Source organism: Corylus avellana, chromosome ca5, assembly GCF_901000735.1.
Source record: "Corylus avellana chromosome ca5, CavTom2PMs-1.0".
NCBI lineage: Eukaryota > Viridiplantae > Streptophyta > Magnoliopsida > Fagales > Betulaceae > Corylus > Corylus avellana.
In genome coordinates this window covers 4,004,078-4,025,618 of record NC_081545.1, presented here as the reverse complement: position 1 = coordinate 4,025,618, position 21,541 = coordinate 4,004,078, and the positions used below count along the sequence as shown (strand labels likewise).

Sequence of the window (21,541 nt, the reverse complement as noted above, 5' to 3'; positions counted from 1 at the left end):
CAATGGATTGAACAAAGTTCCAAATTTCACTGGAGGGTTGAAAAATGAAACAGGAAAAAATAAAAACTCAATCTTGGGATGGGAAGCACCACCATTTTGCCTAATGCATCGTTTGAAATGGGCCCAGAAATGCTTGATTTTAGGAAAATAAATATATAAAAAAGCCTCTCAAACCGACAATCATTTGGGAGTTGGCCTCCTAATATTCAAAATGTACTAAAATAGCCCCACAAAGTACCAAAATTTATCAAAGTGGCCACTCCGTTAGTCAGCCCCGTCAATTTGGATGAAAATTGCATCACGTGCTATTTTTTGACTTGAAGTTACCAAAATACCCTTGTATGAAAACAGCAAATTTCTGCCTTATGCCCTCTAACTGACATCGTTTGGCCTAGCTTATCATATGTTATTTAGCTATTGCATAATAACCTGAGGGAAAAAATCTCCACACCTCACTCGTACAGCCTGAGCCTCCATCGTCTTCTCCAGTCTCCTCCCATTCCTATCACTGGTCATCGCCAAAGGGATGACTTAAACTTTCGTCAAAGTTTGAACCCAAAATGACAGGACCTTTGGCTTTGATATCATATTAAATTACTACTTATCTCAAAAACTTAAGCTTATATGAATATGTAAAGTTTAATATTTAATCAACACTTTAACAAGATTGTGAAAAAAAAAAAAAAAACTGCAAATCGCTTGCCGACAGAGTACCATAGATTCCCTTTTAATATGTACAACAAAAACTATTGAACCTAGTTTTTATGTCATCACTCAATTGGCTAATCCCGCTCTAACAACAAGCTTCTTGACACAATACACAATTTTCAAGCATCTTACTCCACTATTACACTCTGGATCCTCAAGTCTCTATAGATTTAATATGTAGAAGTAAATAGAGTTTAGCCAGCAGCTTGAAGCCTGACATATTAGAGACATAGGTTTCCAACTTTCATATCATTGCCAAATTACATTTCATTTTATTTGTATAATCTCCTAAGAGGATCCATGCAGCCCCAACTTCCATTTAGTGGGGAATTAAGAGTAAAGATGTGACTTGCTGCACAAATTAGAAAAACTGATTTTTTTTATGCAGCAATATAGGTCTAAGTCCCTTACCACTTTGTGCAGATGTTGCTGTGGCGAGTGCCGGATGCTTGGTAGCTGCAATTCCACAAAGTGCAGAAGAAATCAATAAAAAAGTGGGAGGGAGAAAGAGGGAGGGGGTGCAGTAAAAAGTGGACGCAGAATATTGTAAGCAAAAATAGAGTCCATTGACAAATGAAGATTAAACATTTAAGCCATACTTTTATTGTTGCAGGTAGAAGCAGGTAAGTAAGATTTAGAGGGCCAAGGAGCTGCAATGTTATCATTATGATCACAAACGAAGCCGATCCCTGAAGTTTTATCATATGTTGCATCCGAAGGCAGGCTTGGTAAAAGGCAGCCAGACTCTAAAGAAAGACGGGTGAAACAAGGTTAACTTTACAGAATTCTCACTAAGGAATAAAGAAAGGAATTTCCAGAAGCATTTTAAATGTAACGAACAGATTACCATCAACACCTACATTTTTCAGTGTCTTCCATGGTATAAAGGGACTAGTAAGCTAATCATTTTTTAAAAAATAAAAATTTAAACAACTCCTTTTTTTTCTTCTTTTACGGGGCGGCGGGGGGGACATTGCAAGTACATGCTAATATTTATTAGCATAAGTTTCCAATGTAGCAGAAGCTGAAGGTAGCAAGGCCAGGAAAGTTTTCGCACCTTTGATTTTCAAAGAGATGTAGACTATCAGAAAACCAATCTTGAAAGGTAATCAAAGTAAGTAATCAAAGGAATTTCCAGAAGAATTTTAAATGTAACAAACAGATTACCATCAACACCTACATTTTTCAGTGTCTTCCACGGTATAATAAGGACTAGTAAGCAAATCAGTTTTTTTAAAATAAAAATTAGGATTACAACTAATAGTACCTAACTGCATTTCTTCTTTTGCAGGACGGCAGGGGGGAACATTGCCAATTACATGCTCATATTTATTAACATAAGTTTCCAATGTAGCAGAAGCTGAAGGGGTTGCAAGGCCAGGAAAGTTTTCGCACCTTTGATTTTCAAAGAGACTATTTCTTATGTAGACTATCAGAAAACCAATCTTATAAGGTAATCAAAGTGAGTAAAAGACACATCCTAGAAAACCAGGAGACGCTAAAAGCAAACCTACACAAAGGAGTCAAATAAAGGCCTCTCCTACAAATCTTGAGATGCAAGCAAGATAATTACACGGAACATCAAACTGAAACCTCCAAGATTATGAAGTTTAAATAGCTAGAAAACAGCATTTTCAAAATAAAAGCATTACCTTGTGTTCCCACTGGCATATTCCATTAGTAAATTCCACCAGCATCAACAACGAATCACAAACAAAGCACACTTATCAGAATCATTTCTTTCTACCACGCTGAAATAGGAATGCATTTGCTCATTTAAGTGCTATAGAGTACAACTAACCTGGAAGAGAGAAATCCTTGAGGTTTATATGACAGAGATTATAAACATTGTAGGAGACATTAGCTTTTTGTAACCTCATGCCAAGTGATGCAGAATAATTCAAGGCTTGCAAGTTTGTGAGGAAGCTCTGTTGTTGCAATTAAGACACATAACTCTCCATGGCTTTGCAGTAAGCTGTCTGGTTGTTTATCAGATTTCCACATTCTTTCACAATGTTTGTCATGTTGGGAAAAACCAGTGGGCAGACTGAACTAAGTAATTAAACAAAATTGAAGATCAGCAATTCATATCTATACAAGGTCTTTGTCAGAGTCTTGCCAAATTTTCAAGACAGACATGTTCTTTCTTTTTGGCATTTTATTTATTATTTTCATGCTAACCTTTATTTACATTGCAATTTGGAAGTCTTCTAAAGAAAGATCAAGTTTACTGGCCAGCTACCGACAGACAATATTCTTGCAATCATCAATCCTTTGTTGAGTGCTCAGGTGGGACAGGGAACCCATCTATATTTGATATACCATTTAGGGCAATTTTTCTAGCAGTATCTAGAAAAACAAATAAATAAATAAATGAAGAAGAAGTAAAGCTAAATGTCATCCATTTTTTCTAACTGATTTGATGCGGCCATGGCGTTTATCTCGGTGCTCAAAGTGATAATGCTATTTGATTAGGCCCGAAACCAGTTGTGTTGTTACAAGTTACAACCATTTGACAACCCAACAACTCCCCAAAGAAAATTAGTATCTCCATATCTTTCCACGAAGTTTACCTTCAGACGAGTTTGAAAACCTTTTTTTATTAATGCATATAATTTTTATTTGTATTTTTAAGAAAGCATGTGATTCTCATGTGTAATTTTTAAAATACATGTAAAAACTTGAAAAGAAAAAAAGAAAAAAAAAATTGCAAGAATTACATGCATTTTGGACACGTACATTTTAATTTAATAAATTGAGTTGAAGAAAATTCTTTTGAATAAAACTTTATCCATCTCAGAATTTGAGTGGGTAAATGACTGATTCTGAAACATGCTTATTTCCCCGTCATTAGTTAAAATGTTTACATATTTGATTTCCGATGCCACTTACCATCCCAAAAGGTATGAGAAAATGAGAGACTTCTTCAAGATATTAAATATTCTTATGCATACAAGTAGTTAAGATTTATGAAGCTGTTTTCAACAAAGAGCAGCTTCTGTTTGTGGCCAAAAGAAGCAAGTAGCAGTGAATACGAATATCAAAGAAGCATGTTGAGAAGCAGTAATGAGGTCACAAGCAGGTGAAGCATCAAGTTGTCAATGTAATGTGACTTGATGGAGAAATTATGAGTGAAAGATTTGAGTGAAGCTATTACTTAATGGAGAAATTATAAAAGAATGAATGAATTATTAGTCAGGATAAGCTTCTAACTCTACTTGGGTCAGCAATTTTCTTTAGTATCATACCAGAAGACAATTATTAGCATGATCTTTAGAATGAAAGATCTAGCAGATGACATTTAATATGCACAAGTGAATAGAGTTTAGCCAGCAGCTTGAAGCCTGACATATTAGAGACATAGGTTTCTAACTTTGATATCACTGCCAAATTACATTTTCATTTTATTTGTGTAATCTCCTAAGAGGATCCATGCAGCCCCAATTTCACTCTAGTGGGGATTAAAAGTTAGTTGAGTTGAGTAAAGATGTGACTTGCTGCACAAATTAAAAAACTTAACTTTTTTTTTATGCAGCAGTATAGGGCTAAAGTCCCTTACCACTTTGTGCAGATGTTACTGTGGGGAGTGCCGGAAGAATGGTAGCTGCAATTCCACAAAGTCCAGGAGAAATCAATAAAAAAGTGGGAGGGGGAAAGAGGGGGATGCAGAACATTGTAAGCAAAAATAGAGTCCATTGACAAAGGAAGATTAAACATTTGAGCCATACTTTTATTGCAGGTAGAAGCAGGTACATAAGATTTAGAGGGCCAATGAGATGCCATGTTACCATTAAGACCACAAACGGAGCCGATCCCTGAAGTTTTATCATATGTTGCAGCTTGGTAAAAGGCAGCCAGGATTCTAAAAAAAACAAACGGATGAAACAAATTTGACTTTACAGAAATCTCACTGAAGAATAAATAAAGGAATTTCCAGAAGCATTTTAAATGTAACAAATATATTACTATCAATGCCTACACTATAAGCGCATGCCACAACTAATTTCAAGTTTCAGCATGATTTAAACGACTCCTCTTTTTTTTCTTCTTTTGTAGGGCGGCGGGGGTGGGACATGCAATTCCATGCTCATATTTGTTAACAGAAGTTTACAATGTAGCAGAAGATAAAGGTAGCAAGACCAGGAAACTTTTCGCACCTTCGATTTTCAAAGAGACTATTTCGTATGGAGATTATAAGAAAACCAATCTTATAAGGTAATCAAAGTGAGTAGAAGACTCACATGATCCTTGAAGATCAGGAGGCACTGAAAGCAAACCTACACAAAGAACTCAAATAAAGGCCTCTCCTACAAATCTTGAGATGCAAGCAAGATAATTACATGGAACATCAAACTGAAACCTCCAAGATTATGATGTTTAAATAGCTAGAAAACAGCATTTTCAAAATAAAAGCATTACCTTGTGATCCCACTGGCATATCCCACTGGTAAATTCCACCAGCACGAACAATGAATCACAAAAAAAGCACACTTATCAGAATCATTTCTTTCTACCAGGCTGAAATATGAATGCATTTGCTCATTTAAGTGCTATAGAATACAACTGACCTTGAAGAGAGAAATCCTTGAGGTTTATATGACAGAGATTATAAACATTGTAGGAGACATTAGCTTTCTGTAACCTCATGCCAAGTGATCCAGCACAATTCAGGGCTTGCAAGTTGGTGAGGAAGCTCTGCTGTTGCAATTGAGACACCTAACTCTTCATGGCTTTGCAGCAAGCTGTCTGGTTATTTATCACATTTCCACACTCTTTCACAACGTTGGTCATGTTGGGAAAAACAAGTGGACAGACTGAACCAAGTAATAAAACAAAAATTGAAGATCAGCAAGTCAGGGGTAGAATTTAGTATTCCTAATTGATTTTTTGAGATCATGGTGAAAAAGCATATCTATGGGAGGTCTTTGTCAGAGTCTTGCCAAATTTTCAAGACATACATGTTCTTTCTTTTTGCTTTTTAATTATTATTTTCATGCTGACCTTTATTTACATTGCAATTTGTAAGTCCTCTAAGAACACTATTTGCTGAAGGAGGATCAAGTTTACTGGCCTGCCACCGGAGGACAATATTCTTGCAATGCTCAGGTGAGACAGGGAACCCATCCTTATATAACATACCAATTAGGGAAATTTTTATAGCAGCATCTAGTATAGCATTTTGGCAAACTTGGTCACAACACTCATTGACAGGATCAATTCTTCCACAAGCAACCATAAGTGCACCCAAACTCATCAACATCCGGAACAGGGCAAGAGAATTCTGTGAGGCTCTCTGGGTGAAACGAACAGATCTTTTGGAAATTCTCATTTGCCCCTTGACTCTCTACGATCTTTTCAACACCTGAGAGGCAGTGAAGTAGCTTAGATACATCATTCATTCAATTTTTTTCACATGAATATTCAGGATTGCTTCCATATCCGAGCATATTGCAGAAATCCCCCAATGATTCTCACACCCATTTCATGAATTGATGCTTTTCTATGCATGTCGATCTGACCATCAAAAAACCAAATAATAAACTCAAAAATTTCCAATGAAAACAGTAAAGAGGTAAAATCAATCCATGAACAGAGAGAGTTGCAGTTAGACTTCAGTAACAATAATAATAAAAAGTATCTGTTTAAATCAGCATACATTTGATTCTGAGAAAACTCATAGTTATGCGGAATTTCTATTGAGTGTTTTTTATGAGAATTTGGGGTGGGAGTGACTTCCTTGATCTATCATAAGTCTTTTACCCGATACATGATGCTACCACTTGTAGAATAGAATTTCAAATGAAAACGAAAGAAGCATTGAAAAAGAAAAAGGAAGAAGCAAGATATTTTACATGGGAATGTCATTGAAGTGAAAGATAGGAAACAATAGTGGAAATTTGAGAGCTTTGTGCGAATCTGATTGTCGGCAAGATCTGAAAACATGTATATTCTTAAACCCTTGTTTGTTCCATCCTATAGTTAGTTCCACATATGAAATCAAATAATATATATAAAAAACCCAACAGAGTAAAACGAAGATGAACAAGAAGAAGAAGAACAGAGTTACCATCTAATTGGTGACTCAAGGCAACGTATTCGAAAAGTCTGGGACGTGAGCAATCTTTGGCCAATCCTCTCCTGTTCCTTGGTCACATCTTTTTTCCAAGTGAGGACACCCCGTAATTCTCAAAAGACGTGAGACGGCGAATACCTTCAGGCAGTGATATTAAATTGGGACAACAGAAGATCCGAAATGTCTGAAGTGAAGTGAGGTCGCCAGTCCACTCCGGTAAAGACTTCAGTGTAGGGCAGTTGTTTATGTCAAGCTGTTGCAAAGTGGTAACATGTCTAAGCTCCCTTGGGAGGGACACCAAGCTTGTAACATTTTTTATAGATAGATGACGAAGTGTTGTAGGTCCAAGGCATTGTGCTCTTCATCCTCATTGCTGATAAGTTCCATTAAGTCATCAATCCACAGATCTTCAAGCGCGGTGAGATGTTGAAAGAGCGGGGACATGGATATTCGTAGTTTACAACACTTGACAATATGCAACCACTTAAGAGAAGTGAGATTTGGCAGCCACTCCTCTGGCAGAGATTCAATTTCCTCTAATCCCCAAAGAGTAAGACGCGTCAATTTGGAGAGATCGGAAAAGGGAGAGGAAGACGAGTGTGTTGTTTGGCTCCCTGGTGCTATAAGCGGTAGTAGAGACATGATCGGGCAAACTCTAAGTCTAATATCTAACTCAGAAAGGCATGGAAATGACGGAAATAATGGAAGATGATGATGTTCATCATGCTCTGCTGTTACTGCTTCCCTCATCCTCCACCATCCCCTCAACTTTGGCAAATCCTGAAGGAAAATACTTTCGAGGGAAGAAGAGGACACGTCGCTGCCATCATTGCCTATGTACTCCAGCGCGCTCAAGTTCTCAAGCGAAAGACACTTGAGAGAAGGGAATCGGTTCAAAGGTGGGATATGTTGGCACCATTTACAATTCAATATGAAAATAAAAACCAAATTCGAGAGCGAGGACACCCAGCTAGATAACCTCACACCTGTATACCCACTTATAGATAATTGTTTCAAATTTAGTTGTGGTCGAAGGCTTTGCAACAATTTTTCATCATTTTCAATTGCCTTATCCCTATCATCTCCAGCTTCTACATATGAGCCCCACTCCAATTTCAAAAATCGAAGGTATTGCTTCCTCTCCAAGTGTGCATTCTTGGCTTCTAATAATGGAGAAAATCTCAAGTGCTCTAAACCAACGATACGTAAATCTCCTCTCAATTCATCTAAACTATCTAGGTCGCCTAGCCCACCCCTTCGCTTTGGAATAGAACTTTCCTTCTTCCCCAAAGTGTATATCGACAGCGTCCGGAGAGCAGTCAACTTTCCTAGTCCATGCGGCATATGAGTCAAGTTGGAACAATGAACAAGCCCAAGATGCCTAAGATTGATCAAGTTTCTAGTGTCTTTTGGCAATTCTTTAAGATTGGAACACAAGTCAAGTATCAGTGTTTGCAAATTCTGCAATTTACTTATAGAAGCGGGGAGTAGTTCCATTTTATCATTCCAAGAAAGATCAAGAAGTCTTAGATGCTTTAACTTGCCAATGGAATTCGGCACTTCTTGAATATTCGACCTACTCAAATTCAAGGCACGCAAGCATTTAAAACTTGAAATAAGTTTATCATCGACCAGTTTATTCACCTCATGTACCCCATGAGTATAGAATGAATGAAGTGGACTTACCGTAAGAAGCGTGTGCCTTGAGCAAGGGAGCTGGAATGTCGGGAAATGAATGTAAAGAATCAAATGCCACATGACGAGTTCTTTCCATTACTTTTTCTGCATCTGGATTTGAAATTATGCACTCATCCCCTGCCACTAACTGCGCAAGATCATGAATAATCATGCATTTTGCACGTTTCTATATCACCATATACATCTCTTTGTATATCTTGGAAAAATGACCTCCAAAGCAACTCCATAAAATACTCGCGACCAACATCTTCAAGACATCTGGTTCTATCTGACCAATAAATAAAGCCTTGAGCTATCCATAGCTGAATCAACACCTCCACTTTAATTTCAAAATCTTTTGGGAACAGGGAACAAAAAGCAAAACATTGCTTCAATTGTGACGAGAGATGATCATAACTCAACTTAAGTATAGGAAAAATATCATTTTTCTCTTGTTGAGTTATTTTGTGAAGTTCACTATTTTTAAAATACAACCATTCAACTTCCGATTTTTTGAAATATAATAGCCTCCCTATGCTCCTTATGGCAAGAGGAATTCGTGCACACTTTTGTACGATCTCCTTTCCTATTTCTACTAACTTTGGATTCTTTGGCTCTTCCCCGTCTTTAAATGCCATTCTCTTAAATAAATCCAAAGAACTGCTTTCAGATAGACCTCCCAGAAGATACAGTGACACTGTGCCTGTAATCTCTGCAACTTTCATGTTACGTGTAGTAATCAAAACCTTGCTTCCCTTCAGGCCACCCACTAACAGTCTTTTGAAGCTCAACCATGTTTCACGATTCTCATTCCATACATCATCTAAAACAAGTAAATATCGCTTTCCATCAATTTTTGCTCGAAGCTCACGTTGCAACAAATCCATCTTAAGGCTTTCAGTTGTAGACTCTATAAACTTTTGAACAATAGTTTTCTCGTCAAAAGAATCAGAAACGCACACCCACACTTTTAGATCAAAACAACTTTGGACCTCAAAGTCGTTGAACACATATTGAGCAAGTGTGGTCTTGCCTAGTCCACCAATCCCAACAATGGGAATGATGGAAACGTCCTCTTTCACATTGGAATCCAATAACAACATTTTAACATCCTTTTGTGCATCCTCTCTTCCAATGACTTCTTCCTTTGATATAAAAGAGTGTGTATCTTCTCTCTTCATATGCTCAGACTGGATCGCCATAGGACGCTCAATTAGGCCAAATGTGTCCCTATAAGCAGCGATTTTAGACAGTCTCTTCCTGATTGCCTTGATCATGTGACCCATTTTAAGGCCATATATAAGTTGGTTCGATTTGGAAAAGAAAATGTGTACCTGTAAATAAACCCCCCAAATATTTAGTATGGTCTATTCCTAAATATTTAGTATGGTTCGATCATTGTGATACATTTGGAATTCTCCTAGGAACAGTACTTTTAAACGTTAACAATTCTTTAGCTAAAAAAAAAAAAAAAAAATTGTTGTTGTGAATTTCTTCTTTGGAAATGTTGTTAAAAGTACCTGTGTTGCCTTCTTATCCCGTGTCATCACCTGCCGGCGTTGAAGTTGAGTGGAGAAGTCGTCGAGCAAGTCGTCGGCTTCGTACATGACATCCTTCAGATTCCCAAGCCATTCTTTGACCGCATGGTTATTGGCCTGCTTCTCCTCCGCATCCAAAAGCACAGCTTGGATAGCGAAAACCGTGTTCTTGAGCTTTCGAAGCTCATCTTCGAAACCCCAGAGCAGTCCAATCTCCTGGAGAACCAGAGAGCCCAAACTCTTAATGATACTCCCAGCAGTGTCGAAGAGAACTGTTTCGGCCATTTCTTTGGTGGTGAGTCGAGTGATGAGAGAAGGTGTTTGAGCGTAGAAGGAAGATGCTTTGGCTGTTGGCTGCTGCTGCTACATATATTCTTCCTGGATGAAAGTCCTTGAAAAATTGGTCGGACATTTTTGTCTTTTACTTGTATTATTTACATTTTAATACAACTCAGCATGGACCCACGGCTTGACTTTTCTTTTGTTCACGGTTGCTGCCTTTAAATTTCAGCATTATTGGACAACCCCACTCATGCATGCATAATTAGGGCTCATGCATGCATAATTAGGGGGGTAAACGAGCCGAGCTTAAGCGAACTTTTCTTGTTCAAGCTTGGCTCGTTTAAATTTTACTCGAGCTCGAGCTCAAGGGCGAGCCAAAAAAATCGAGCTCGAGCTAATGATAAGTCGAGCCAAGCCGAGCCAGCTAGCGAGCTAGCTCTTATATTTAATGTTTTTGTTTTAAAAGAAATTTTTAACTTCAAGTACTCTTAAACGGCTTAAGAAGTTAGTTTGCATATGAGTATTTGCTTAGCCTGACTAGTCGAGTATGGAGCCTGAGTCAATACAGCAAGGCATTTGGTTTCAAAAAGAGAGGATATGCATCATTTTATAAATAAGCAAACTTGGAAATTGATGTTTTCTTAACAATGTGGGACAAGTTAACAGATTGCATTCAGACTGCATTGGGACAACGCCCCCTACAAAAAAATATTTTTTTAACGTCTCTCTCTCAATCCCCCTCACCAGTCACAACGGATCTTCTACCTGAACTCTCATTTCCCACTCTCTCACTCTCACTCACTAGACATGTAGTGATAGTGTTTGGGTCTGTTTGATTCATCAATAGTTTATGCCTTTCGCAATCTCCCTCAATAGTTTCTGCTTGATTCTTCTTCCTTTCGTTTGGATCTGCTCTAATTGAATCGAGGTTTTTTTAATGATTGCTCTCTTTCTCTTTCATCACGAATGGTCTAGAATTTTTCATTCTCTAACGCTTAAATATAAATGCAATTTTAAGGTTTTAATAATTATGAGATTTATAATTAATTATCTATTACTTAGTTTATATATATATATATATACACACACACTCGAGCTTATACGAACTGTTCACGAGCTTAGCCGAGTCGAGTCGAGCTTACTTCGTTTAATATTCGAGCTAGGATTTGTGTTCATGAAGTGCTTCATTTAATATTCGAGTCGAGCACGAGCCGAGCTTATGCGAGCCGAACCCGAACTTGCTCACGAGACGCTTCGCTCACTTAACAGCCCTATGCATAATTGAGTCAATTGACCCATGCATCATCATGCATGCTTTGTTTCCTTCTCTTTTTTCTTTTTCTTTTTATTATTTTTATTCCCTTCTTTTCTTCCACACTAACCAACGGGTAAAACAAAACAGCACGCGGCGTGCGTGGCACGCCCAGTGCAAAACCACTCACCATTCTTTCCTATTCTTTTTCCTTTCGTCTTTTTCTACTCCCTTTTCCCCACGCGTCCCACCAGGCCACCCACTTCAATATTTTTCTATTTCTTTCCTTTTCTATGTCCCCTCTTTGGCTCTTTCTTTTCTTTTTCTTTCTTTCTTTCTTCTTATCTCCCCCTCCTTTCCCTTCACACGCCTCAGTGCCTCACTCCTTCCCTCCCTCTCTTCTTCTCATTCCTCACATGTACACCCACAGTGAAAGAAAGAGAAAGAGAAAGAGGAGAAGTGGCAGATAAGGATTCATAAAAAAAAAAAAAATTAATTAATTTCTTTTTGGGAAAAATTCTCTTTATGAGAATGTTCATGCCTTTCACAGCAAACCCATCTTTTACTAATGATAGTTTCATCATTGAGGGAAGATTGACAATTTTTAATAGTTTGAGAAGAATACTGTTGAAAGTTTGGAAAGACCTTGTCAATTAGGTATAGTTTGAATGGTGTAAGTAAACTTTTCCCTAAAAGAAATCAAAGAGAAAGGAAAGGAGGACAAGTGAACACGTCGACGTTAGAGGGAGACTTGAGCCAAGTCTTTAGAATCATCACAAATATTAAAGCAGCAAACGCTATAATAAGGACGTTAAGGGCCCTATCACCCAAAGAAAAAGAGAAAGCAAACCAAACACGAAAATAAAAATAAAAAAGGAAATTTCAAGGGCATTGCCTTTGAAAATGAGAGACGGCAATCTACAACCGACATATCCTCAATCAATAATTTTTCCCTATAAAGCCACTTTTTTTTCTTTTTTTTTAAGGGAACACTCATGCCTTTTCACAGCAACCCCATATATAAAATTTAAGAACCACATCAAATCTCTGCTAAGCACATCTTCCAAAATTGAAGCACACTAACAAAAAAAAAATCCATACCGTGGCAATAACTCCCTCTTTTAATCTCTTTGATATACCTCTCTTTCAAACAAAATCCACCAAACAATCATCAAGCACATACATAAACACTACAAAAGTAGAAATCTTTTTTTTTTTTTTTTTATATGAATCCTTACCTAGACTGCCACTTCTCCGCTTTCTCTTTCTTTCATCATGGGTGTGCAACAAAACCCACAAAAAAAATTGTCAAAATTCCATACAGTTAGAATATTTTATATTATCGTATTCCATATTAGGGTTTATTCATTACCTGAGGTTTCTTACTTATTACTCATAACCTCTCTATTTATAGAGGCATATGTAATCACATCAATAACAGAGAAAAGAATACAATGTAGTCATTGTATATGTTTATGCTTTCTCTCTCTTTTCTCTCCTTCTTCTGCTCTCCAATATATTCAACAATATATTTAACACATACAAAACCCACCAAGAAGATAATTAAGCACATAAATAAACACTACAAAAAAGAAAGGGAAAAATTCACTTTACCCCTGAAGTTTGAGGTCTTTTTCAATTTGAACCCAATATTTAAAAATTTACAATGTACCTCCTCAATGTTTCAAAAATTTGCAATTAACACCTTCCGTTACTAATTGTCGTTTAAGTGGACGGAAATGACATCACGTGCTTCTCATGTGAGATTTGTATGCTGTCTCTCCATTTTGCACCAAACCCACTATGTACAATTACTACAATACCCCTCATTAAACCCAAGGCATGTCTTCATGTTTTTCTCGTCAACTCTTTTGAACCTCAGTGCGACGAAAAGAAAGTAACATTTTGATTGTAAAGCATAGTAAAAATCTTTTGACTTCTGTTGAAGGGTTCCAAAAATTTTATGGAAAATGAATCATATAATAAAATTCGAAACACCATTCTCATTCTCTATCTCTAAAATTAAACAAACAGTTTTAAAAAGAAAATGTAAAATAAAATAATAAAATAAACTAATAAAAATATATGGGGTGGCAACCCCATATATTTATTAGTTTATTTTATTATTTTATTTTATATTTTCATTTTAAAATTTAAAAATTATTTTATTATCAATGGGACACGTGGCGGCTTGTAGAGCATTGAATAACATTGAAGGGAATTAGAGAAATTTTTGATGGGCAATTTTTTGCCCATTGCTAGGATTCCCAGTCCAGGTGTGGCCAAGTGCATTTTCTGAACCTTCAATAATTCAACAACAGGACAACATAGATTTTCCAAAAGATTTGACACGGCCATGTGCGTTTCTCATATTTTAGTTAAGAAAAATGCTTATAAACAAATTTGGATTAGGCTTTAAAAAATTTGTTTGTAAGTGTAAAATTCTTAATCTTTAAACTTTTTAAGTAAACGACAAGTAGAAGAGGGGATAATGGCACAATCATCTAGCACTTGTATTCAGTGGAGAAACTGAGAATGAGAAAGTGTCAATGTGATAATGCTATTAGGCCCCAACCCAATTGTGTCTTTACAACTATTTGACATTAACCCAACAAAAGAGACAAACATAAAGAATATGAGAAATGTGAAAACTTGCCAATAAAAAATAAAATAAAATCACATGTATTTTAAACACGTATCAATTTTAATAGACTAAATTAAAGGAAATTCTTTTTTAACCATTTTGAGATAAAACTTTATTATCTCATAATTTAAGTTGGCAAATGACTGATACCAGAGACATGCTTAAATTTCCTCGTGATGAGTTAATTTGTTTACTGTTTTTGAATTAAAAATTTACTAAAAATCATGAATGCACATTGTTTAATTACTAGGTGAAATTGGCTAAATAAAAGTTTCAAATTGACTATTTAGTTCGAAATGATAGCTCAAATATAACAAACACTTTATTTTGTTAACGTAAACCAAAACAACTACAATCCTCATGTGTGAAATAGTAATTAGGAGAGATGGCTTTGTATTCCGTTGGAGGATTGAATGTGGGCAATTGTGTAATTATATTTCTTATAAAAAAAATTGGCGACCCTTTTTTTTTTTTATAGTTTTAAGTTTTTTCCAGAAAGTTTAGTATTTTTTGTTTTTAATTTATTAAGAGTAATTTCATCATTGGGAAAACATTGACAATTTTTAGTAATTTGAGGGAGACATTGTCACAAATAAAAGTTTGGAAGAAACTTATTAATTGGGTGTAATTTAAAGGATTTACGTAGACTTTTCCAAAAAAGAAATCAAAGAGAGAGGAAAGCATGAAACTTTTTTCTTACAAGTGAAAGCGTCCACAGTAGAGGGAGACTTGAGCCTAGTCTTTGGAATCATCATAAGTATTAAAGCAGGGAGACTTGAGCCTAGTCTTTGGAATCATCATAAGTATTAAAGCAACAAACGTCATAATCAGGACGTTAGTAACAGGTACCTGCCAAATAAACAGGTACCCGTTTATTCTATACATGTAACTATTCTTTATGACGCCTAAATGAACTTTATTATAAAAAAACATGTATAGAATAAACGAGTCGTAAACGAGTCATGTCAGGTACCTGTTTTGCCAATTACCCACAGAAAAAGAGAAACCAAACCAAACACGAAAAAAAAGAAAAAAAAAAGAAGAAAGGAAATTCCAGGTGCATTGCCTTTGAAAACGAGAGACGGATCTACAACCGACATATCCTGGATCAATAATTTTTCCTTATAAAACCACTTACCATACTAAAAAAGTATGAGAAAATGAGATTTGTGATTTAATTAATATCATAAACACTTCTTCAAGATATTAAATAATCTCTCTCTAGGTAAGGAAGTACCAATAATAATATATTCGAGCTCTTCTAAGATATTTTGCCTCTTAATTATAAAGAAAATAACAAAGGGAGAGAAAGAAGGAAATAAAGCATGTGCACTCTTTTAACTTACACTGGGTAGTTTATAGGCAGGAATAGAATTTTATCTTCTTCATTTATATTTCATTATAAAAACTAATTACAAGTGATAGCAATTAGAATACCCCCCTCTTCTTCCTTTTCATTCTATCCATACGTATACAAGTGGTCAAGATTTATGAAGCAGCTTTGAACAAAGAGAAGATTCTGTTTGTGGCCAAAAGGAGCAAGTAACAGCGAATATGAATATCAAAGAAGCATGTTGAGAAGCAGTAATGAGGTCACAAGCAGGGGAAACATCAAGTACTTGTCGGTGTATCGACCTGCAATGTATGAGTGAAATGTCTGAGTGAACCTATTATTACTTAATGGAGAAATTATAAAAGATGTATCTTGCTGCACAAATTAAAAAACAGATTTTTTTTTTTTTTTTTTTTTTTATGCAGCATTATAGCTCTAGTTCCCATACCACTTTGTGCAGATATTGCTGTGGGGAGTGCTGGAAGGTTGGCAGCTGCAATTCCACAAAGTCCAGGAGAAATCAATAAAAAAGTGAGGGAGAAAAAGGGAGGGGTGCAGTAAAAAGTGGACGCAGCACATTGTAGGCAAAAATAGAGTCCATTGACAAAGGAAGATTAAACATTTGAGCCATACTTTTATTGCAGGTAGAAGCAGGTAAGTAAGATTTAGAGGGCCAAGGAGCTGCAATGTTATCATTAAGATCACAAACGAAGCCGATCCCTGAAGTTTTATCATATGTTGCATCCGAAGGCAGGCTTGGTAAAAGGCAGCCAGACTCTAGAGAAAGACGGATGAAACAAGGTTAACTTTACAGAATTCTCACTAAAGAATAAAGAAAGGAATTTCCAGAAGCATTTTAAACGTAACAAACAGATTACCATCAACACCTACATTTTTCAGTGTCTTCCATGGTATAATAAGGACTAGTAAGCAAATCATTTTTTTTTTATAAATAAAAATTAGGATAACAACTAATAGTACCTAACTGCATTTCAAGTTTAAGCATGATTTAAACAACTCCTTTTTTTTTCTTCTTTTGCAGGGTGGCAGGGGGGACATTTCAATTACATGGTCATATTTATTAACATAAGTTTCCAATGTAGCAGAAGCTGAAGGTAGCAAGGCCAGGAAAGTTTTCGCACCCATGATTTTCAAAGAGACTATTTCTTATGTAGACTATCAGAAAACCAATCTTATAAGGTAATCAAAGTGAGTAAAAGACACATCCTAGAAAATCAGGAGACACTAAAAGCAAATCTACACAAAGGAGTCAAATAAAGGCCTCTCCTACAAATCTTGAGATGCAAACAAGATAATTACACGGAACATCAAGCTGAAACCTCCAATATTATGATGTTTAAATAGCTAGAAAACAGCATTTTCAAACTAAAAGCAGTACCTTGTGATCCCACTGGCATATCCCATTAGTAAATTCCACCAGCACGAACAATGAATCACAAAAAAAACACACTTATCAGAATCATTTCTTTCTACCAGGCTGAAATAGGAATACATTTGCTCGTTTAAGTGGTATAGAATACAACTGACCTTGAAGAGAGAAATCCTTGAGGTTTATATGACAGACATTATAAACATCGTAGGAGACATTAGCTTTCTGTAACCTCATGCCAAGTGATGCAGCACAATTCAAGGCTTGCAAGTTGGTGAGGAAGCTCTGCTGTTGCAATTGAGACACATAACTCTCCATGGCTTTGCAGCAAGCTGTCTGGTTATTCACATTTCCACATTCTTTCACAACGTTGGTCATGTTGGGAAAAACAAGTGGACAGACTGAACCAAGTAATAAAACAAAATTGAAGATCAGCAAGTCAGAGGTAGAATTTAGTATTGCTAATTGATTTTTAGAGATCATGGTGAAAAAGCATATCTATGGGAGGTCTTTGTCAGAGTCTTGCCAAATTTTCAAGACATACATGTTCTTTCTTTTTGCTTTTTAATTATTATTTTCATGCTGACCTTTATTTACATTGCAATTTGTAAGTCCTCTAAGAACACTATTTGCTGAAGACGGATCAAGTTTACTGGCCAGCCACCGGAGGACAATATTCTTGCAATCATCAATCCTTGTTGAGTGCTCAGGTGAGACAGGGAACCCATCCTTATTTAACATACCATTTAGGGCAATTTTTCTAGCAGCATCTAGTATAGCATTTTGGCAAACTTGGTCACAACACTCATTAACTGGATCAATCCTTCCACAAGCAACCATAATTCTTGAAGAGTCCACAATGCGCTCAAATTCATCGACATCCGTAACAGGGCAAGAGAATTCTGTGAGGTTCTCTGAGTGAAGCGAACAGATCTTCTGGAGATTCTCATTTGCCCCTTGACTCTCTAGGATCTTCTCAACATCTGAGAGGCAGTGGCTAGCATGAGTCTTGTTTATAGCAAGGCTCCTGGAGTACTTGCTGGACTGCCCAATAATAATCACTATTGTTGCATCAAATTGAGGACAACATGCTACATTGGCTAAATATGGTGCAAAGGAAGCCCAGCAGTCAGTTGCTGTTATGCTCATCACACTTTCAGAAGCTGAAAAGTTTAATGTACAGAGTCCTGGAAGATAATCAGCAGCATCCAGTTAAGCATTTTGATGGAAGCGCTATGAAAGGATTTTCATTATGATGAAGAACTTCAAAAGCATCCAATGAAAAAAAATCAACCAGTACAACTTCACATAGAATAAGAAGGTACAGTTAGTTATAAATGGGACCATGAACTTTGAAGTTCAGACATCAGTTCGGCCTTTGTAGTTGTATATTTGTGTTTCCACTAGGTTGTCAAAAAGACTCAATGGATCACAGCATTGCTTCAGTTTCACATATACATCATCCATTCAAATTTTCACATTAATAATCAGGATTGCTTCCATTTTCTACAATAGAATTATGGATCTGTAATATAAAGATACATAATCAACATAATGGAGCTACTTAAATTGCATAGGATGTTCAATGCACCTTAGAGAATTTGGAAGGCAAGATAGACAAGATTAACTAAAGTCCAATTTAAGCGCATGGGGAAGTCAAAGCTTCTTCATCTCACACAATAGTTAGGGGACATGTCCATGAAACCAGAGCAAAAAAATAATTATAAGGTTTAACAGTAGCCATAAAGGGAAGATAAACCAAACCTGATAATTTCGGCACAGTGGTATTTGTAAATGGTGTCAATGGTGAAGGAGCTAACAGAGGAAGAAAGGGCTGAGAGTCTGCACTTGGAGAAATATCAGGAGCCAATGCATTGACCTTTGTTTCCATAAGAAGAGACTCTTTCATATCAATAAAGGGGGCAGAATGGGTCTGACACAGACCTGCATAGAGGTATATGTACAGCTCAGTGAGTAACCCGCATACTGACAAGAAACCTTGTATGGTAGGACATAGTGGAATAAGGTTTTTTCTGTGAGTGCACATTTAATTTAAGTGTAGAATTCATAATTATATTTTAATTATTTACATGATGAGACATTTCTTTTTAAATATTATGAATGTATAGCACATCTCATTTAGCTGCTTTTTCATGTTTTACAAATTTTTCCGTGCAGTCTCTTGGTTTGTTATTATACAAACGAAAACATAATTGTTTGGGTCCATATAAAGCCACCATAAGCAGCCCAAATTTGAAACTTAGCATGTAAGTTCACAGATGCTCATGGTCAATTTGTATAGAATGTTATGTGGTTCTACCTTCCAATAGGTTATTGGACTTCAACTATAGGTGCAAGAAAGAATCTATATATATCAAAATGCTTTTTGTGTTTGATAAGTAAACGTATCAAAATGATAATAAATTTGGTTTCCTGATTTCCCTTGCATCTGCTCCGCTACCCAACACCATAAACCTACATTTTTTTTCGTTTAGCTCACTTATTACTTCAATGGCAAGAGGTTTAGAGAATGAGTGCTGCTGCCAGCATCATTGAGGTTATATGTTATATCTTTTACAGATATTAAAAGATATATCTGTAAATGAAGAAATGGTAGGCAACTCATTGGTGCCACATTAATGCAGAAAATGTTTTCAGCTCAATACTCCAAAATCTCCTAATGTAGGAGAAATGACTACCTTTAAGCATCATCCACATTGATGATATACTTCTGGATATAAAATAATCTTTTAGCCTAATATTTAGAACTAACACAATCAAGCTAGTGGTTATGAATTTTCTTCAAACATTCAAATAGGCAGTTCCAATAACTCCACTACCTCATTAGAGGTACTTGGTTTAGCCAGACTTATGCAATGTTCATATGGTGCTTAAGGCTGTGTTTCGTATGAATAAGAGTCTGGAAAATAAAAGTAACAACTTTCTTTTGTTCGATGGAATGACACTTACACTTACCCTAACCATATTCTCCCACATTATTTTTTAACTTCTAGAAAGATGAAAAACAAAATCTTTTTACCAAATTGACCAAAAATGAGAGTATAGCATAAAATCTTTTTACCAAATTGACCAAAAATGAGAGCATGGCATCTTGGTTCTCTTAAAAATGAACAGCCATTCCATATCTGACTTGGGCAAGAAACACAAATACACACAATCTACAGTGCCTTATACACAATGCATATATAAAGTGCCCATAGACACCCAGTATTTCCTTCTTAGGCATAGCAATGTCAAGATGACCCAACTGAGAATTTGACAGAAATCACACCCAAAAAAAAAAAAAAAATCTTTAACCATAGTAGCTATAAGGGAGACAATGCATAAGTTCTGAAAACAACATCAAAAGTCCATCGCAAAAATCCACACTGCAGCAAATAACCCAGCAACACCAAGTAGTTTCCCTAGCAATTTCATGAAGACCAAGCAGAAAATTTGGCAGAAATCACAGAGTAGGAGTAGCAAAACAGTAAAGAAACTCAGAGATAAGCTATGAAAGAACTTACAGAGAAGAAGAAGAAAAAGAGCAAGTTGAAGAGTGAGACTGCAAGAGACCCTTTGCTTTTGCTCCATGCTTAGTGACCACCAAAGAGAATGTGACAAAAGAATTGGTGAAGAAAACTATGTGAGAAAAACATTGAGAGCTTAGACTGCGAAAACAAATGTCACGGTGAGAGTGGATGCAATGCGGTGAGTTGCAAGCTCGTCTAGTTCTAGCTCCTGCTTACTCTCACTTCCCAGTTCACACGTGTGGAGAGAAGCACGTGAGGCTTCTTATGTCAGAGGTGATCGCGTGTGAATCACGTGATGGCTTGGAGGAGGCACGTGAGCGGTTGCTTGGAAGGTTGAGCTTGTGTTTCCTCTACGCGTGACAGGAGTGGCTTTTGTGCTTTGCCCCTCCTGATGCTGCGATGGGAGAGGACAGCCGTTGGATGTGAGGAAATACAAGTTACATCTTAAAGGGAGTTGATCAATTAATGCAAAGTTAAAAATGCATTTCATTGCCTAAATTATATTTATAGATTTAATGTGTATACATTTTCACGTCATTTAATGTAATATCATGTATATTATGTGATGTAATAAAACAAATTGTAACAGCACTAAATAGCAGAAAAAGAAAACTTTATCCTTTGTTATTTAATATATTACTGGAGTCATATAATTGCGTATATATTCTTCAATTGTAAGTCAGTAATAGTTTTAAACTGTGACTATTATTTTCGAATTTCATAGTATACTTTAACACACGTGATAGTGAAGATCAATTCTTAATTTTTTCTTTTTTGTAAATTATTATTAATCCAAATGCTGATTTTCACAGCCAAGTTATTCTGGTGGTATGGTACTAATAAAATAAATCTTCTCATTCTACTTGAAACCAAGAGAGGATCTTATATTTGTGGGGCATTAAATACGATTTTTCTTTTTCTTTTTCTTTTTCCTTATCCAAATATTTAACAAAGTCTTATCTATAACACCAAATCACCCTTTTAAAAAGAGAAAAAATAAAACGTAAGATTTAAGAAGAATAAAACAAAGTAGTTCCAAGTCTCTTTGTTCAACTTGGATCCCTAATGAGTTACAAAGTGAAAGATTAAAAAATATATATTCTCAGTTTCT

General features: G+C 36.1%; 2 protein-coding genes across 10 annotated transcripts; both read right to left on the bottom strand.

Annotated features, from left to right (window-relative positions):
• Nucleotides 1–859: 859 nt before the first annotated feature.
• Nucleotides 860–10,300, bottom strand: LOC132180249 (putative disease resistance protein RGA4). 9 transcript variants are annotated; one of them, XM_059592999.1, is made up of 13 exons: nucleotides 6,776–8,174; nucleotides 6,561–6,681; nucleotides 5,710–6,070; nucleotides 5,277–5,522; nucleotides 5,128–5,152; nucleotides 4,866–4,985; nucleotides 4,437–4,570; nucleotides 4,268–4,312; nucleotides 2,890–3,015; nucleotides 2,510–2,760; nucleotides 2,361–2,372; nucleotides 1,308–1,454; nucleotides 860–1,164 (listed from the first exon to the last, which is right to left on the bottom strand). In XM_059592999.1, exon 1 carries the CDS (start codon nucleotides 8,123–8,125, stop codon nucleotides 7,097–7,099), a length of 1,029 nt encoding a protein of 342 aa, XP_059448982.1. In that variant the 5' UTR covers nucleotides 8,126–8,174; the 3' UTR covers nucleotides 860–1,164; nucleotides 1,308–1,454; nucleotides 2,361–2,372; nucleotides 2,510–2,760; nucleotides 2,890–3,015; nucleotides 4,268–4,312; nucleotides 4,437–4,570; nucleotides 4,866–4,985; nucleotides 5,128–5,152; nucleotides 5,277–5,522; nucleotides 5,710–6,070; nucleotides 6,561–6,681; nucleotides 6,776–7,096. The 9 variants fall into 9 exon arrangements, 8 of the variants coding, with proteins under 8 accessions (XP_059448982.1, XP_059448981.1, XP_059448976.1 ...); XM_059592998.1 differs by having other exon boundaries at nucleotides 4,950–4,985; XM_059592993.1 differs by having other exon boundaries at nucleotides 5,128–5,522.
• A 5,143-nt stretch (nucleotides 10,301–15,443) lies between these two features.
• Nucleotides 15,444–20,617, bottom strand: LOC132181345 (uncharacterized GPI-anchored protein At1g61900-like). Its single transcript, XM_059594526.1, has 8 exons — nucleotides 20,425–20,617; nucleotides 18,662–18,841; nucleotides 17,485–18,084; nucleotides 17,056–17,298; nucleotides 16,907–16,918; nucleotides 16,141–16,284; nucleotides 15,956–16,000; nucleotides 15,444–15,809 (listed from the first exon to the last, which is right to left on the bottom strand). The coding sequence occupies exons 1-8, from the start codon at nucleotides 20,489–20,491 to the stop codon at nucleotides 15,736–15,738; spliced, it is 1,365 nt and encodes a 454-aa protein (XP_059450509.1). The 5' UTR covers nucleotides 20,492–20,617; the 3' UTR covers nucleotides 15,444–15,735.
• Nucleotides 20,618–21,541: the final 924 nt, after the last annotated feature.

Coding starts and splice junctions, on each gene's coding strand:
- LOC132180249 (XM_059592993.1), bottom strand. CDS start 8,125: ATGCCGCATGGACTAGGAAAGTTGACTGCTCTCCGGACGCTGTCGATA.
- LOC132181345 (XM_059594526.1), bottom strand. CDS start 20,491: ATGGAGCAAAAGCAAAGGGTCTCTTGCAGTCTCACTCTTCAACTTGCT. Junction 18,085..18,661: donor CACTGTGCCGAAATTATCAG/GTTTGGTTTATC, acceptor ATTATCTTCCAG/GACTCTGTACATTAAACTTT. Junction 15,810..15,955: donor AGCAATATCTGCACAAAGTG/GTATGGGAACTA, acceptor CATACATTGCAG/GTCGATACACCGACAAGTAC.